The sequence below is a fragment of the Nicotiana attenuata genome, unplaced genomic scaffold, assembly GCF_001879085.1.
Source record: "Nicotiana attenuata strain UT unplaced genomic scaffold, NIATTr2, whole genome shotgun sequence".
NCBI lineage: Eukaryota > Viridiplantae > Streptophyta > Magnoliopsida > Solanales > Solanaceae > Nicotiana > Nicotiana attenuata.
The window spans coordinates 35518-55794 of record NW_017674432.1 but is presented as its reverse complement, the minus strand read 5'-3'; the positions used below and the strand labels follow the sequence as shown (position 1 = coordinate 55794).

At 35.1% G+C, this 20277-nt stretch overlaps 1 protein-coding gene across 1 annotated transcript; it reads left to right on the top strand.

Annotated features, from left to right (window-relative positions):
* The first annotated feature begins 496 nt into the window (after nucleotides 1-496).
* On the top strand, nucleotides 497-5450 carry LOC109218661 (pentatricopeptide repeat-containing protein At2g39620). The gene is made up of 2 exons (XM_019383034.1): nucleotides 497-3787; nucleotides 4117-5450. Exon 1 carries the CDS (start codon nucleotides 586-588, stop codon nucleotides 3229-3231), a length of 2646 nt encoding a protein of 881 aa, XP_019238579.1. The 5' UTR covers nucleotides 497-585; the 3' UTR covers nucleotides 3232-3787; nucleotides 4117-5450.
* Nucleotides 5451-20277: the final 14827 nt, after the last annotated feature.

Genomic DNA, 20277 nt, shown 5'->3' with positions numbered 1-20277 from the left:
GATTTCTTTATTTCTCCAAGACTCCAATAAGCCAAAAACTAGATATTTTGGAATCAAAGTCTTCAAACTTCTTGAATCAGTCGGTCATTGGATAATATCATTCTAACTTTCTAGTATTATTTTTATTTGTTATTTATTATTTTATTAATTTTACTCTGTCAAAATTATTTTAATTTTTTTAGAATATAAATATGTCAACAAGATAATATGCATCTGATTATTCAAAAATACAAAAGAAAAAAAAAGTTAAAAATTTAATAAAATCTCAAAAGGAGCTCTTGAAATTTTATTAACAAATAATGAAAAATAAGGCCTTATATTAAACTTTCGCCGTCAGGCACCTTATATGCTTGAGCCGCCCTTGGTCATAGAGCATTTTTACCTACAGACTACAGTATGTGAAAATGGGATTTGGTTAAAAAAAAAAGGAATTGAAACGTTTTAAATATTCTTGCTATTTAAAACCCATAATGCTCATTGTCTAAAGTCTCCAAACTCCATTAGTTGAAAACTCTCGAATCGCCCTGCGTTTTGAGTCTTCAAATACTAGGCGGTTATATACAAACAGAGCATGAAAGCTGGAAAATGAAGTTGAGATGTTGTTCAATACTGGTACCAGTACGTAGATTTCATTGTCAAGAATTACCACATACCTCAAAAATTCTCTCCCACCAGCGGCTTCTCACCCTCCTCTCTTCGTGCAAAGACCTCTGCTCTCTTCTCCAACTTCACGCTCGTCTAATCACCTCTGGCTTTACTTTCAACACTTCCACCACTACCCTTCTCATCAATTTGTACTCTTCCTTCCAAAAATGCGCCTTTTCTCGTTCCCTCTTCGATTCTTCACCCAACCCACCTGTGATTCTCTGGAATTCAATGATCAGAGCTTACGTCAGAGTCAATCAGCACGAAGAAGCTCTCAAACTGTACGTTTCAATGTTGGAAAAGTCTATTCAGCCGGATAAGTATACCTTCACTTTTGTGCTGAAAGCTTGCACTGCTATGTCTGATTTTGAACGCTGTATCTTGATTCATGAAGAAGTAGTTCGTAGGAATCTGGAAAGTGATGTTTTCATTGGGACTGGACTTATAGATATGTACAGTAAAATGGGTGATTTGGAGAGCGCAAGGATGGTGTTTGATCAAATGCCTGACAAGGATGTTGTAGCTTGGAATGCAATGATTTCTGGGCTTGCACAGAGTGCAGAGCCGATTAAGGCTGTTGACCTTTTCAAGGACATGCAATTTATTTTTAGGATTAATCCTAATTCAGTGACATTATTAAATTTGCTTCCTGCAGTTTGTAAATTAATGGATATGCGGGCATGTAGGGGTATACATGCTTATGTATATAGGAGAGCATTTCCAGTTTCGGTTCGTAATGCTTTGATCGATACATACTCAAAATGCAATCATCCGAATGTTGCTCACCGAATTTTTCTTGAGTTAACGGGGAAAGATGATATTTCATGGGGTACAATGATGGCAGGTTTTGCATATAATGGGAACTTTCATGAGGTTTTGGAAATGTTTGATTCAATAAAGACAACGAGCTTGAAGATCAGCAAAGTATCAGCTGTAACTGCATTGCTTGCGACCGGTGAAATTGGCGATTTAGGGAGAGGGAAAGAAATTCATGAATATGCAATTCAAGAAATGATTGATTCCGACATTATGGTTGCTACTTCATTGATGACAATGTATGCAAAGTGTGGATTGCTAGACAAGGCTAGAGATCTGTTTTGGGGAATTAACGGAAGAGATTTGGTTGCTTGGTCCGCAGCAATAGCTGCTTTCTCACAATCAGGATATCCTCAAGAGGCACTCTCTCTGTTTCGAGATATGCAGAATGAGTATTCACAGCCAAATAATGTTACTCTGGTGAGTGTTATCCCAGCCTGTGCAGAGCTAAGGGCAGTGAGATTAGGAAAGAGTATCCACTGCCATGCCATCAAAGCCAGTATCGATTCTGATATTTCAACGGGAACTGCCTTGGTTTCCATGTATGCTAAGTGCAACCTATTTAATTTTGCACTTAATTTGTTCAATAAGATGCCACTGGTTGAGGTAGTAACATGGAATGCTCTGATAAATGGGTATGCCCAGATTGGCGACTGTTATAATGCATTAGAGATGTTTTCTCGATTAAGGTTAACTGGATTACACCCAGACCCCGGGACAATGGTTGGTGCGCTTCCAGCTTGTGCCCTTCTAGGTGATGTACGCTTGGGAGGATGCCTTCATTGTCAAATTATCAGATACGGGTTTGAGTCAGACTGTCATGTGAAGAATGCTCTAATTGACTTGTATGCCAAATGTGGAAGTTTGACTTTGGCTGAATTCCTGTTCAACAAAAATGATTTCGCTAAGGATGAGGTGTCCTGGAACACAATGATAGCAGGATACATGCACAATGGACTTGCCAAGATAGCCCTTGCCGCATTCCATTCCATGAAGTTCGAATCATTTCGGCCCAATGTGGTCACAATTGTGAGCATCCTGCCTGCGGTGTCACATTTGACATGTTTGAGAGAGGGCATGACTATACATTCCTACATAATTAAGAGTGGCTTTCAGTCTCATAAGCTTGTAGGGAACAGTCTTATCGATATGTATGCCAAATGTGGTCAACTTGACCTTTCGGAGCATATATTTGAGGAGATGAAGAGCACTGACACTGTTTCTTGGAATGCTTTACTTACAGCATATTCTATGCATGGGGAAGGTGATCGTGCTCTTTCTGTTTTCTCTCTAATGGAAAATAGGGACATTGAAGTTGATGCTATATCCTTCCTTAGTGTCTTGTCTGCCTGCAGACATGCAGGCTTGGTTGAAGAAGGAAGGAAAATATTTCACCACATGCGTGACAAATACCACATCGAGCCAGATGTGGAACACTATGCCTGTATGGTAGACTTGTTAGGCCGTGCTGGCTTGTTTTATGAAATTATGGATCTACTTAAGACAATGCCTATGGAGCCAGATGGTGGAGTTTGGGGAGCCTTGTTGGATGCATCTAGAATGCATTCTAATATCGAGTTAGCAGAGGTTGCTTTGAAGCATCTTGTCAAGCTTGAGCAAGGAAACCCAGCTCATTATGTGGTATTATCAAGCTTGTATTCTCAGTCTGGTAGGTGGAATGATGCAGGTCATACTAGAGTAAAGATGAATGAAACTGGATTGAGAAAGACTCCAGGCTGTAGCTGGGTTGAGGTGAAGAAGGGGATATGAATTTTGTGTAGGTGCAATAGAGAGAGCCATTGGTGTTTCTCTTTGGTGAACTAGTCTAAGGGTGGCAATCCAACTGCTGAAAAATCTCCATAATTTTGCTGGGTACTTAGTGCCACACATCTTCAAGGTTGATCTCCAATATCAGCAAATTTAGCCAGCTTCAAGCTCCACCTATAAATTCTAAGATCTACAACTGATATTCAAGGCCCCATGATGTTGGCGGGAAATAGAACATGCTTCACAAAATTCATGTTCTTAGATGAAAATGTAAACGGTGAAACATGTCTTACATCTCTTCCTGAAGGAGGGGCTGGAGCAACAACTGATATTTAATCTTATATCGGACCTTAAGGTTCCAGTGTCGGAAGGGATCAACATGTGGTTTGCTCACTGAAATATGACCAGAACAACAACAACAACAACAAAAAACCCAGTGTAATCCCACATAGTGGGGTCTGTGAGGGTAGTGTGTACGCGGACCTTATTCCTATCTCGTGGAGATAGAGAGGCTGTTTCAACTGAAACATGACCAGAAGCAAGACGAAATATTTAAATGGTGGGATATACAACATCTCGATGTGTTCTCCGGTTCTGTGACTTCCCATACAGTCTTTATAGGTGTTTTGGTCTCGTTTCCAATGTTAGGTGGTTCATTTTGCACTAAATAAGAAGGCTAGAACTGTATTTAAAGGGTGATGGGAAAATATTGGAAGTACACAATCCAGTGAATCTTTTATTAACCTAAGACCAAATCCTTTACTTTCTCCTAAAGGAAAACATGAAATAATATTTTATAATCTTGTTCGGAGGTTTTGTTCCTAAAGTATTTAAATCTCAAAAGCGCTTGATGTTTGAGTTCCAACTTTTCTCTTAATACTCTTGCAGGTGTTCAGGTACTTATATCTGTTAGCAGGATGAACACTTGGGCAGAAATAGTTAACAGCAAGCTTATTGGAATGCTAACAAACATATTTTATGAAATTCCTGAGTTGTCTAATAAAGCTCTTTCAGCTACCCCTGTATTTCTTATTCATCAGGTTGATCTGATTAAAGGAATTGAATTCATTTTTGTAGAGATACTGTCCTAACCATGGTTACAATTCATGCAAGGTTCTATGGACGATGGAGGTATAGTTGTACCGAGAGTCCATCATATGGGAATAACTTTTCCTTTGCATTTTGTACCTATTGTATGGAGGTAAAGTTGTATTGGAAGTCCATCATATGGGATTAACTTTTGCTTGGCATTTTGTGCCTATTGTATAAAATTCGTGTATTTGTTTTTGGTACAAGCCAGATTTATAGGTCAAACCTATCTATACAAGCTATCTTCATATCTGCCAGGTAGGTTAAAAATGCTTTCCATTTATGTGCTATAAGTTGTTGGCAGCTTTATTTAAGATGTGCAGAATCTCTGAAGAGATCATCTGTGAGTAGCTGGAATAGTCTAAAGTTGGGGTTGGGGGGAGTTGTATTTCTAGGCAAATTTGGAGCAGAATATTGATTTTTACCCAGTGCAGAGTCTGTGAACAGATTCCATTGTCTCGTGAGCTGTTAGCAAAAAATACTTTGGTTTACCTGAGTTGGTGTTTGGTTACTGGGCTATTGAACATGATGTTAGTGTTAGGAAGTCTTATGTATTCAAATGTTAGAGTCTTATGTATTCAAATGTTAGGGAGTCTTATTTATACAAATGTTAGGGAGTCTTATTTATTCAAATGTTAGGGAGTCTTATGTTGACGCTAATTTGCTTTTCCAGTTGGGAATGTTGTATTCCTTTTGGTTGGTTGATGTTTCTGCTGATAAATTTACAGTATCAGATCTACTTGCAATCTCATTTTTGATTGTTTGTATGTCGTACAAAGAGATAGGTTTTGCTTAAAGGTGATTTTATTTGACCATTACAGTTGGTGCTTTCAAACTCAAGGGAAGAAAGAAGAAATCTGTACCTGGTGCTTTCCGATTATGTGTTGCATCGCATCAAATAAGTGAGTCTTGGATAGCTAGTGGACCTTCAGACTACAGTGATGATGAGGTCCAACCTGTCGCTATGCTGTTTATGCTCGCAGATACGCCTGAAGCTTTGCATATATCTGTAAATCTTGGATGGAAGGGATCTAGGAGCTTCTGCAACGCCCAATATATGTAATAATAGATAAAGACTCTATATTACAAGAAAAGAGTTACATGGTAGCTAATTAAGTTCGACGTTTTGAAAAGTCTAATTTTGTTATACAAAATAGAGTAACTAAAAAATTGCTATGGTACAAACTTCATAAAATAACCAGCACCAATGACACCCATAACTAATACCCGATTTTTTTCTTCCGTAATTAGTCTTCTTGATTACTGTTATCATTGTTTCTCTTAATTAGTACCACACAAAAGATGTAAGATACGTATTGATACAGATATACATCATCAACTAAGGAAAATCATGGGACCCTAATTACCTAAAAATCGAAGCCATTAATTCATGAATATAAAAAAGAAAAAGAAATAAAAACGATAACTTACAAGTTACAAGCTATAAAGTAGTAAGAGACAATAATGTCCCCGGTTCATATTATACCTTTTGAACAGTTAAATACTCACTACTAAAAAGCTAGCTAACTTCGTCCAGGAAAACCGACTGAAATCGGTCAGAAATTGAGAAAAAATGATCGATTTCCGACCGTTTTTAATTAGTCGATAAAATGATGGTCGCTAAGGTGGAAATTTCCGACCGAAAGCGATCGATATATTCAACGCGTTGACTGACATCCAAATTGCATTTACCAACCGAAATCGGTCTGTATTAATTAATTTTTTTAATTTATTTTTCAAATACCGACCCAAATCGGTCGGTCTTAATTTTTTTTTTTTTGTTTTTCAAATACCGACCGAAATCGTCAGAATTTTAAATATATAATAATTTTACAAATCTTCCAGATATATATTTTTTAGTATCGCATGTATACTCCCCACAGTATTATATCTTATTACTATATTACTAATTAGTACTAGTATATATTATCAGTATAATTTTATTGAATTCTAATTACAAATATAGAATATTAAATCTTATTACTAGGCGCTAACTACAACCCTTCCTATATTTGTTTTTTTTTAGTCCACAGTTGTTGGACTCTATGCATCAAACCTCAACTTATAAGATGAAAAAGTTCACATTTTTAAGCCGATGCACGACAAGTGAAAATTACAATTTCCGACAGAAATCAGTCGGAATTTTTGAAATTTTTTAATAAAAAGTTATTTTCCCATTTCAGCCGATGTGGGACAAGAGCATAATTTCATTTCGGTCGAAATTTTTGAAAAATTGTAATAAAACATTATTTTCCATGGAAAAACCCACTACTTTCTTCCCATGGAATATTTATTTACTAATCTATCCATTGTATTGCTTGTTTGTTTCTTCTTTTTATGAAAAAAATAGTGCATTAAATAAGGATTTCATAAATCAATAAATAATTATTTCAAGTGAATAAAATTATGATTACATTTTAATGTAAAAATATGCTTAGTTATTTTTTCTAAAATTTCATTTATAATCCTGAAATAACACATTAATCATTTTATATAAAAAAAAATATTAACTAACCGGAATCAAATATATCGTACATTTGTTAAGTAATTGATATATATATATATATATATATATATATATATATATATATATATATATATATATATATATATATATATATATATATAGTTTGTATTCTTTCATGTTATCGATTAATGCTTATGATATAGATTTAGTAGTATCACATGCTAATCATGCCCTATCTGCCACAGCTAGATAATTCTACGATGGGACTAGAACAGCGTGTAGTTTCAGCACTTAATTGGTCAAAACAACTAAATTCCAACCCATGGCGGCTTTCCAGATTACCGCAGATAAAATTATACCAAACAAAGAACGGCAAAGTGTCTGATCTATCCCTCTACTATCAGGGGCGTATGCAGGATTTTTCTTAAGTGGTGTCGACATTAAAGAATAAACAATTAAATAAATCACTATAACGATACAAATTAAAAGAACAAAATTAGAATCCAATTAAAGAAAAAACAAATCCTAGTATATTACTACAACTCTCCTCGACAAGCTTTTATAATTTGGAATGTATTCATAATATCCTTACCAGAAATAATACTTAATACTTTTTTTTATATATAAAACACTAAATAATCACTTAAAACTCTTATCATTATTTGACTTTGCAAATGGTTTCGACCAACTTCATCACCCAAAAAAAAGATGATAGAAAAAAAATAGTAAGACAACTTACGATGGAACTAAGTTAAGGAAAAATTTATTGTTGTGCTGCACCGGGCTCCAGGTCGAACCCAAAACCTTTCCCAAAATACAAAAGCGCTTGACCAGGAGAGCAAGCGAGATGTTGGTTAAAAGTAGTGTCATTTTAAATTAAGTACAAATACTTTTTTTTTAAATATCAATAATTTACACATATTTAATGAGTTTTTCCGGCCACCGCTTCCACCTAAGTGCATCCGCCCCTGTCTACTATCATCAATAGTTTAAATAAATCCTCTGTTGGTGAAAATACAGTTACAATTGAAAAATAAATTGAAGAAAATAAAATATCCTAAGGCTGAGACGCGGATATCTCGCTCTCTTTAAGGAGATTCAAGCCCACTGCAGCAAAGTCTTTACTGGTCCAGCAGTATTCTTCTTGACTTGTCTCCCCCGGGATACAACACCCCGATCACGTCGTATGACTCGAACAAACTCTGGACAAGTTGTTGGGTCCAAAGCTCCACCAAGATGAACACCTTCCTTCAACAAAAGTAAAAACTCTCTTCTTCTTCTTCTTCTTTTTTTCACAACTTTAACCTCACTTTATTAAAACACTCTCAATTATTTTTCACATACCATATTATGGAAGAAAGACTCCTATTTATAGGTGTAAAAATTCTTCCTTGAATTAAATTGGAAGAAAGTGGGGTAGTAAGTTATGAAATCATGGATAACATGAGACAAGAGTTACAAAAGAGTTATGGCCATTTTCTACATCATGGATTAGTGGGAGTTATGGGAGTTATGGTCATTTTCTACATTATGGAGTAGTGAGAGTTATGACATATTTTATTTAATATTAAAATGCTAAAATACTAACATTCCCCCACTCATTTTAATATTAAAATATATATATAAGAGAGTTTACCAGTTGAAGGGAGACTATTATGCATAATGAAGGTGTGCTCTGCATTGAACCCCCATTTAGCAAAACATCGATCTTTACTCCAGAGTCAGTAGTGGTCTCAGACTTGAACTATGACTGCTTTAGGGAAATAAATTATCACTGCTTACACATAACAATCAAGGTGTTGACATGAGCTTTATTAGCCAGCACATTACGGCCTTGTGTTATCCCGATTTTCATGAGTGTTTTTTAGAACAAGCCAAATTCTTATAGGAAGCGGCCTACTTCCACACTCACATAGGTGAAATCTGCGAAGGGTGCTCCTGTAACTCTAACACCCCACTCATACAAGCTACAGATTTTATTAAGAGTTAATAAAACTCAACCTCGCAAATTATTACAGGATAAATGCACTCACACCATAGGGATGGAACAATAAAAAATAGTGCATTTCAAACCAAGCCATCATATAATTCGTTCTTCCCATTGAACCTGGTTATAGGATCTCTAGTCCCCAGGTTGGGTTTCCTCATATATAACTTGTGAGCTTGTGGGCTTCAATCCCACCCCCCCTCGATGTGCTCCAGACCCTTTCTCTTGCTAAGGCCTTAGTCAGTGGATCTGCAAGATTATCACAAGATTTAACATAATCAACATTAATGGTACCACTTGTCAAATATGATCTCATAGTATTGTGTTTTCTCCTTATAAGTCCGGATTTACCGTTGTAATAACGATTTTGTACTCTACTAATTGCAGAAGCGCTATTACAATGAATCAAAATAGGAGGAATTAGTTTTTCAAAATAAGGAATTTGAAATAATAAATCTCTCAACCAATTCGCTTCCTCACTAGCTGAAGCTAAAGCAATTAGCTCAGCCTCCATGGTAGAGTTAGCAATTATTGTTTACTTTTTCGATTTCCAACAAATAGCACCACCTCCCAAAGTAAAAATATAACCTGTAGTAGAACATGAATCACCAGATAAAGTGTTCCAATCTGAATAAGAAAAGCCTTCGTGTACAGCAGGATATTTTTTATAAAGTAAGCCATAGGTTTTTGTACCAAGTAAATACCTCATAACTCTTGTTATGGCATGCCAATGTTCACTACCTGGCTTAGGGCCCACACCTCGGAACCCAACAAATTTCACAAAACCCCAACACCTATTCCGATATGAGTTCAACCATACTAAAACTTATAAACCTGCTAAGTACTCCTACTGCGTATGCAATATCAGGCCGAGTACAATCAGTCACATATCTCAAGCTTCCGATTAAGCTAGCATATTCCTTTTGATTTATCACATCATTGTCATATTGTACAAGAAATAAGTGAACTCTTGAATTAAAAGGGTTACAACATGCTTGCAATCAATAAAATTATATTTTTTCAAAATTTTCTAAATATAATGTGACTGGTCAAGGAAAATTCAATCACATGTTCTAGTAATTTTCATTCCAAGAATAAACTTTGCCTCACCCGAATCTTTCATGTCAAAATGGCTACTAAGCATGCTTTTAGTTTCTCCAATAACATTCATGTTAGAGCCAAATATTAACAAATCATCAACATAGAGGCAAACAATTACATGTGAATTATTCCAAGACTTATGATAGATGCACTTATCACACTCATTTCATTTAAAACCATTTTCAATTATGCAGGAATCAAACTTTTCATGCCATTGCTTAGGTACATGTTTCAAGCCATATAGGGATTTAGTAAGTTTACGCACTTTACTTTCATGGCCTGCTTCTATAAAGCCCTTAGGTTGATCCATATAAATTTCTTCATTTAGGTCCCCATTTATAAAAGCAATTTTTACATCCATTTGATGAATATGCAAATCAAAAATTGCAGAAACATCAATTAAAAGTCTAATGGATGTAATTCTAGTTACCGGAGAAAAAGTATCAAAAAATTCTAGGCCTTCTAGTTGCATAAAACCTTTAGCAACTAATCTAGCTTTATACTTATCAACAGATCCATCCGGTTTTAATTTTTTTCTTAGGACCCATTTGCACCCAATTGTTTTACAACCTGGTGGTAAATCAATCATCTTCCAAGTTTTATTAGAAATTAGTGACTCCATTTTATTATTTACAGCCTCTTTCCAAAAAATAGCATCGGGTGATAATAAAGCTTCTTGAAAAGTAAGAGGGTCATTTTCAATATTAAAAACATAAAAATCAAGACCAAAATCTTTTTCTATTCTAGCTCTTTTACTCCTTCTTAACTCTAAATCGTCATTTTCTTTATTTTGCAAAATAGAAGTAGAAGAACTAGGCATAGACAAAAAATTATCTTTATCTCTTTGACGCCCACTATTTTTAGACACAAATGGAAATTTATTTTCATGAAAAATAGCATCACCTGATTCTATAATTATATTCTTTTCAAGATTTAAAAATCTATAGGTTGTACTATTAGAAGCATAACCAAGAAAAGCACAAGTGGTAACTTTTTTATCCAATTTCATAATTTTAGGAACTGTTAGCCTAACATTGGCTAAAGAGCCCCAAACTCTCAAATAACCCAAATTTGGCTTGTGATTTTTCCATAACTCAAATGGCGTCAATTTTATTTTCTTATGAGGCACCCTATTCAACACATAACATGCAGTCAAAATAGCTTTACCCCACAAATTTAAAGGTGCATTTGACTCAATAAGCATGGCATTAGTTAACTCTACAAAAGTTCTATTTTTTCTTTCAGCCACACCGTTTGATGCAGGAGAATAAGGTGGAGTAGTTTCATGAATTATTCCCAATGATCTAACAAAAGAATTAAATTCATTAGACTCATATTCACGGCCTCTATCACTTCTAATTCTTTTTATTTTTCTACCGAATTAATTTTCAACCTCATGGAGATAATTTTTAAAATTTTCAAACGCATCACTTTTATTTTTCATCAAGTAAATATATGTGTACTTAGAGAAATCATCAATAAAAGTGATAAAATATCTATTTCCTCCACGAGTTAAAATTCCTCCAAGTTCACAAATATAACTACGAACTAATTCCAACAATTCAGTTTTTCTTTCAACTTGGAAATGAGGCCTTTTAGTTATTTTAGCTTTACTACAAGCCTTACATTTTCCAAAATTCTTTTTAATCATTGGGATTAATCCTAAACTACTCATGATTCCTACATAACGATTATTAATATGACGCAAACGGGCATGCCAAAAATTAGTAGAAGAAAGCATATAAACAGAACTAGAAGAAGTTTTATTCATCTCAACATTCAACTTGAACATCCCATCACATGCATACCCCTTACCCACAAAAATACCCTTTTTCACTATTACATATTGATCACTCTCAATAATTTGTTTGAAGCCTGCCTTGTTAAGAAGAAAACTAGACATTAAATTTTTTCTCATTGAAAGAGTATAAAGTACGTCTTTCAACGTTAATACTCTTCCTGAAGTGAACTTCAACTCGACCTCTCCCTTTGCAAGCACCTGGGTTGCGTGAGAATCACCAAGCATGATGGTTTTGGGCTCCTCAAATGGATTATACATTTTAAACCAATCTCTATCATAGCAAACATGACGGTTTTCTCCAGAATCAGGCCACCATCCATCAACGTTTTCTACCATGTTAATGTCTGTTATCACCGCCACAAGTGGCTCTTCGGTAACGTTTGCCTGTAGTGCAGGACCACGTTTCCGAAATTTGCAAAATCGAGCAATATGTCCACTCTTGCCACAGACAAAGCATGGTTTTGCAATTTGAACTTGTTGATTACGTGCTTGGTTGTTTCCACCATTATTCTTCTTGGGAGGTCTACCATAATTTTTCTTAAAAGTCTTCTTCTTCGACTTCAAAGAAGTATTTTTGTGAGCTTCAGGAGTAATATTATTTGAACAACTTAAATTTACCTTTGTAGTAACGGGTTGTAGAGTGCTCTCTTCTGATTGCATAAGTGCATCTTGGTCTCTTGCCTCTGCTTCCATGCGAATCCGAATTATCAACGTCTCAAGTGAAGTTTCCTTTTGTTTGTGACGCATAGTTTTTGAAATTCCTTCTATGAAGGTGGAAGTTTATCTATTATGCCACAAACAATAAGATTGTCTCCAATTTTAATATCCTCGGACCTGAGCTCTCCAACAATCATTATGTAGTCTTGAGCTTGGTCTACTATAGATTTGTTGTCCACCATTTGAAATGGAAAAAAATCTGCTAGCAGCATATTTTTTCGCACCTACCTCCTCGGTATCATACTTACTCTGCAATGCTTTCTAAATTTTCTTTGCAGTAGAGTAAGTTCTGTCATAATAATCATAAAAATTATCAGATAGACAATTAAGAAGATTATACCAACACTTGTATGAATCATCGTTATATTTTTTAATTTTTTTCTTGAAGGGCAATTAGCTCATCATCATTCATGGAGGAGTTGTCTACTTTGCTTGGATTTTTCTCATTTAAAACGTAAGAAACATTGAGAAGACTCAAATAAAAAAGTACTTTACCCTTCCATCTCTTGAAATGAGTACCATTGAAACAGAATGGCTTGTTGAGATCTCCCACCTTGATATCCGAGGATTTTTCAACTGTAGCCATTTGAATCTCCTTAAAATTGTTGGAAAAAATACAATTACAGTTGAAAAATAAAATATCTTAAGGCTGAGGTGCGGATATCTCACTCTCTTTAAGGAGATTGAAGCTCACTGCAGCAAAGTCTTCATTGGTCCAGCAGTATTCTTCTTGACTTGTCTCCCCCGGGATACAACACCCCGATCACGTCGTATGACTCGAACAAACTCTGGACAAGTTGTTGAGTCCAAAGTTCCACCAAGATGAACACCTTCCTTCAACAAAAGTAAAAACTCACTTCTCCTTTTTTTTTCCACAACTTTAACCTCACTTTATTGAAACACTCTCAATTATTTTTCACATACCACATTATGGAAGAAAGACTCCTATTTATAGGTGTAGAAATTCTTCCTTGAATTAAAATGGAAGAAAGTGGGGTAGTAAGTTATGAAATCATGGAGAACATGGGAGAAGAGTTACAAAAGAGTTATGGCCATTTTCTACATCATGGAGTAGTAGGAGTTATGGGAGTTATAGCCATTTTTTACATTATGAAGCAGTGGGAGTTATGACATATTTTATTTTAATATTAAAATTCTAAAATACTAACATCCTCAGTTATACTATTAGAGCATTAAAGCCCCTGACGTTATACTAATAAACACAAATAGCATTATTTTAACATATTGGCCATGTGGCATTATCAAAATCATCGGGTTAGATTTAATATAGATCCGACCTAACCCATTACCCAACCCGACCCTAAAATACTAGACCCTTCACCCTTAACCGTTAACCCTAATTTGTTCGCTCATATCTGCAATGGATTGAAACTCCTGAAGCTCAAGACCATGCTACCATTTTTGTTGCTATGTTCTTCGGCCGTGCTGGTCTCATGTCCTTCATTTTCGGTGTCCTTCATTAAACTCAAGTTCTCTTTGCTTTCTTCTTTCAATCCCTTTTCAACTTTTTGTTTTTGAACTGAGAAATTGTAAGTATTGGCAGGACTATTTCAATCCTTGCTATATGAAGCAGCTGGAAGGACAGTGAACCCCGTGAACGGAGTTGGGGACTATTATGGACTGGCAATTGGCACATTTGACAAGCGGCGGTGGAGACCATCCTCCAAGGCGGCACGTTAAGCCCGATGCCGGAGTTATTCGGTAAGTCACCAGAAGTTGATGAGGAATCTGAGTGCACAAATGTGTTTAAGCTTCAAAATCATACGCAAAACACGCGATCGAAGATGCAAAAACGGTGTCGTTCTTCAGATGAAGCACCAGCAAAAGTGTTGCAGTTCGAAAATCTTGATCTCAGTTTATTAACACGTGGTTTTCAGAGTGAAATCGTGCGGCCCAGAACTCCGTCAAGAAATTCAGAGGAATTTGTAACAACTACGTGTTTCGAGAGTAGTCTTGGAGATCATCAAGAAAAATAACCAAAACTTTTGAGCTTGTTCACTTAGGTAATTAGGTTTTTGATTAATTTAAAACATTTTTTTGGGGGGGTTTTGGTTAAGTTTTTCTTTCTTTAATGAGGAATAGATTTTTATATTATAATAATTGCATGGCCAAAATCATATGCGGCCCCTAACGCGTTGTTTGGATGGTGTTTTCGGTTGTATTGTATTGTATTGTTACCCTAGATACAATGTTTGTTTTGATTGTTAATATAAAACTAATTGTATCGTATTGTTAAATCCATTGTTCCGGAACAATGAAAAACCCCATTTTATGAAACAACCAAATCGGTGTGGTGGGATTGTTTCGTATTTTGCTTTCCAATTATGCCCACATTTATTATTCTATATTTCAATTTTACCCTTTACCCTATTATTTATATTATATTCACCAAACTAATAAGTACTTTATCTCCATCTTCTTTCTGCCGTGCAATTAGTCAACGATGGTATCGTCTCTTTCCGTCAAACTTTTTACAGGTTAGTTTTCATCTCTTTTCTTCCCGTTGTTATCAAACTTCATCTACCTAGCCAAACCCAATTCAATTCTTCATTCTCTTTTTTGCTATTCATGTGCTCTATTGCTTGTGATTAAGTCGTAAGTTTTTTTGGCGTCACATATAGGAGACTGCGTATTGAGTGTATTATAGTTATTGTTAAGAATTACTAATGATTCACCAAATCTTTTATGTTGAACTACTTCAGATTGCTAATGGAGTGTATTTGTCTGCTTGTTTTTCTGTCAATTATTTGGTATTACTGTTGTCACTTGATTAATGGTTTCTTATTGAAACAATGGATTCCTATTTTCCCTACCTATCTAGAACTCCTTGCAGCTTATTTAAGGTCATTTTAAATTTACCTGGTGTTTCGAAATTTACAGTATTGGGAAAACAAAAATATATTGTCATCTGTCTTCTTCATCGGTATTGTGTTAGTAAGTGCATTCTCATTACCTTTTGTCTCATGGTCCTCATGATATAGATGTTTCGACCCTACCATTACCTACCATTAGTCTCAGGTGTCATACCTCTTTCCAACCTTTAATAAAATAATTGAGGGTATTTTAGTAAACTTAGCAGTACAGTACAGTACAATACAGTCAACTCAAATAATAAAGATGTTATTTAACAACAGTAAATGATACAGTCTATCCAAACGTTGTATCCATCAAACGATACAATACAATACAGAACAGTACAATACAATACATTATAAAACGATGGGGAACAATGATCCAAACACAGTGTAAACTTGTCCGAATTTTCCTCTCAGAGACCTTCTCTAAGCTATGTTCCAATTGAACACTTATACTACTCAAAATTGTTCATATTAAACATTTTTTGCTGACATGGCATGGTGCATGTAATACACCTAAAAGCAGCGCGTGAAGGGCTTATATCTAGCCAGTTTTTTTTTAAATCTCTTCTTCTCCATTCTCTCTTGGCCACCGGTTCCTCCACCATCAACCACCATCTTGCCACCGGACGCCACCACCACTGCAATAATTATTTTCTTTATCTCTTTCAGATCTGGAAACCATCACCACAATCATCTCCTTGTTTTTCTTTAAACCTAACAACACACGCTACATTGCTATCTTATTTGCCGGAAAAAATAGAGATGGCCACCACTCTCTTTCTTCTCCCTCCCTCTCTTCTACCAGAAAAATTAATACAACCACAAAAGTTAGAACTAAAAAACTAAAAAAAACGTGAGGTATGGGGGGGGGGGGGGCAGCGGCTGGAGGGGGTGGCGACGGCGGGTAACTAGTAAATTCTGTTGGTAAGAGATTTACAAATTATAACCAACAAAAATTAGACTACAACAACAAAATAGTTAGCTCTAGAAACCAAAAACAAACGTGCGAAATAGAAAAGGCAGGTGGGATGATGACTGGTTTTTTTGGTAAGAAGAAGAAAGGGAGAGGGAGGGTTGGGTATGTGGGTTCAGAAAATAGTTTTTCTTTTTTTCTTTACAATTTATCTCTTAATCTTTATTTTGTACCCAAATGCCACATGTCTTCTGTTAATTCGTCACTTTGCCACGTCACCGGCGAGTGTATTATACTCTTTCTATTTTTCTGCTGGTTGTCAAAAAAGTGTTTAATAGGAACAATTTTGAGTAGTATAAGTGTTCAATTGAAACATAGTTTAAATAAGGTGTCTGAGAGGAAAATCCGGACAAGTTTAGGGGGCCGCATATGATTTTGACCTAATTGCATATATGAGTGAACATCTGCAGTTATGAGTGAACAAATTAGGGTTCAAATATCAATAAGGGTGAAGGATCTAGTATTTTAGGGTCGGGTTGGGTAATGAGTTTGGGTCGGATCTATATTAAAATTAACTAGATGAGTTTGGTGGGCCCATCTGTTAAAATAAGGGTATTTGTATTTAATAGTATAACGGCAGGGGCTTTAATGCTCTAATAGTATAACGAACGACTTATTTAAACTATTGATAATAGTAGAGGGACAGATCAGACCCTTTATCGAACAAAGAAAGTCGTATATATGCCTATACATTAATCCCATACAATATTTATGGTAAAATTTCAACTACTATTAACAACACTGCAGATTTTCACTAATAAGATTTATTAGAATAACTAGTAAATTTTCAGCGCTTCGCGCTACGAAACGACCTTCTTGCAAAAATCTTTAGATAGAAAAAGATAAATTACATCTTTTGTATATGTCTCTAAAAATTGTATATGCATATTTTTAAAGTATTCTATGATGCTTACCATTTTTTGAAAAAGATAACAGAAAAGATATGTGATATACTAAGAAACCAAAAGTACGAAACAAATAAATCTCGCCATTCCTCTTTTCTTCGCATTTTTTTCATTTTTTCCTTTCCATTTTCTTTCCCATTTTTCCCTATTTGATAGTAATATTTTGTAGTACTTTAGTAGACCTTTTCTTTGGTTTTCTAGTTACCTTTTTATTTGTATTTCTTTGGTTATTTGGAAGTAAAAGTTATAAAGTGCACAAACAATTAAAAAGTTTCATTAAATGCAATATTTGTATGAGCAGATTAAGCACAACACAAATAAAATTTTTATTAAATTAATTATGTATGAAATTGAATTATAAAAGTGAATCACTTCTTAGCGAAAAAAAAAATACAAATTTTGATAAGGGGGAAAGACCTTGTCTGAGCCTCAATATATATTACTCCCTCTGTCTCAATAAAACTGTCTTAGTTACTATTTGGACAGTCAAAATATATTTTCTTTGACCATAAATTTCAAGATACTTTCTAAATATTTTGAATTGTAAACTATTGTGACTTGTAGTACTTTTCATTCAGTTTCTAAATATGTAATTTTTATTTTAAAATATATATTAAAGATTCTATGTCTGAAGTCACACCGAACATTAATTAGTTTGACCCTCGTAATCCGAATCCATACAGTTTTTTCGGGACGAAGGGAGTATCTGTTTACTGTTATCAGTCATTTTAAGAAACTTCTTCAAATGCTTCATTGGTATCCTCCGCCTTGATTTTGATCTCAACTTTTTCACATTTTCATTATTTATTCCTCTACCTTCATTTTTCGCTAGATCTTATTTCGATTCTCTATTTTCACTTTCTTGCAAATTCAGGGTCTTCCTTGAGTAGTCTCTTCTTTAATTGTAAAGATCTCAATAGAATCAAACTAATAGCTCTTCCTCACCTCATTTGTCCAATATTCTTTTTACCGTCGTCCAACGCCTCTGTATACATTCTCTTGTTTTCTTTTCTTATGCTTCCCCGAGGTTATTCCCAAAAATAAAAAACTTCTCTTTTCCTTCATTTGTATGATATTCAATACTTCCTCCTAATTCTTTGCAGAATTTGTTAGGGATATAGTAGATATGCCCTAGATCCAATATCATATTTGATGATTTGAACATATTTCTGTGAACGTCATTTGATATGAAATATATATGGCATTTGATATTCTTTTATCATTATTATTAATTGCTTGATTAATTTGATAAGGTCCTTGATTAAATTTTGAGATTTGTCATCGTGATAGAGATCATGATAATGAGAGCAAAGTATCTTACAATTTAATCTAAATTTGTTCTTGATCGTAGGATTATTAATTTGGACATTAGTAATCCGGTTAGATCAATATTTATGTGATCGTCTTTATGGGATAAAGATTAGTTGATCTCATTAACTAAATCACATAGATAGATGATGCATATAGAGATATGATCATTGAACCGACTCATTGGATAATTCCTAATGGTTAGAATTACCATAAACTGTCAATAGGATATTCTCTTGAAGAATGTGATGTAAAAGTTTCCTTTGACCTGAGATCGTCATAGTAATTGACAAGTTATTTGTTGTGCTTTAATACTAGACACCTATGGCCCTAGGGCGATAGTTGAAAGGATATTGGGTACGATTGAATACTTGTAGAATTAGTGATTGATCAAGATGGAATCTGTCAACTCTTGGTAATGAGTTTAAGCTCCATGTTGTCATGAATTATAAACGACCAAATTAAGACCTTGGCCAGGGCAATTGAATGAAAATAAGAAAAGAGTTTCTTAGGTCATTCAATGGTCGATTATATTTGACATGGACACATAGTTGGTCGCCTATTAGGATTTGACAGTTGAACCATATCCTAGGGTGATCCAGAGCTATAAGGACAGAAGGAATTGCTATATTATTCTTCTACTGGTTCTTGAGAGTAAATTGTATACTTCATGCTATCCGGTCGTTAAGGAGTGTTGCTAGACGCCACCCTTGATTAGTACATTGATGTGATCAATTTACTATCGGCTTAGTATTGAACCTATGGGGTCGCACACTAACGAGTGTTCTGATCTTTGCTAAAGGATTAATGAACTTATTATTTGATAATTGAATTAAAGAATTTAATTAGTCAAATAAATAAAGTTATTAGTCCAAATGAAATATTATTATATTCTTTGCTAGCACAGAGGATATAATTAATATTGTGAACAAATTGAAGTTTCTATTTGGAATAGAAAATAAATTATATCTCTTGATTGAAATATATATATATATATATATATATATATATATATATNCTCTCAGTAGGGAGGATTGTCCTAAAACACCTGAAGAGAGAGAACGCATGAGTAGGATCCCATACGCTAGCGCAGTGGGAGCTATCATGTATACCATGACATGTACACGTCGTGATGTGGCTTATGCACTTGGAGTGACTAGCCGATATCAGGCAAATCCTGGTGAGGAACATTGGAAGGTGGTGAAGACCATTCTTAAGTACTTAAGAAGGACTAAAGACCAATTCCTCATCTATGGAGATTCTGAGTTGAAACTTGAAGGTTATACTGATGCAAGTTTCTCTTCAGATAGAGATGATAGCAAATCTATTTCTGGTTATGTATTCACCTTAAATGGTGGTGCGGTGAGTTGGAAAAGTTTCAAACAAGCTACAGTAGCTGATTCAGTGACTGAAGCAGAATATATAGCAGCTAGTGAAGCTGCTAAGGAAGCTGTATGGATGAAAAAGTTCTTAACTGAACTTGGTGTGGTTCCTTCAATAGAAGGTGCGGTTCCATCGTTGTGTGACAATACTGGAGCCATTGCTCAAGCAAAAGAACCAAGATCACACCAAAAGTCCAAACACGTTCTGCGAAGGTATCACTTGATAAGAGAGATCATTGAACGTGGAGACGTCGAGATTCAAAAGGTTGATGGAAAGGAAAATGCTGCAGACCCATTCACTAAAGCTCTTGGCGCAAAGGAGTTTGACAAGCACAAGTGGAAATTGGGGATGAAGTACAAGAGCGATTGGCTCTAGTGCAAGTGGGAGATTGTTAGGGATATAGTAGATATGCCCTAGATCCAATATCCTATTTGATGAT

What these genes read in the sequence shown, in the direction of transcription:
- LOC109218661 (XM_019383034.1), top strand. Translation starts at nt 586, where the DNA reads ATGAAGTTGAGATGTTGTTCAATACTGGTACCAGTACGTAGATTTCAT.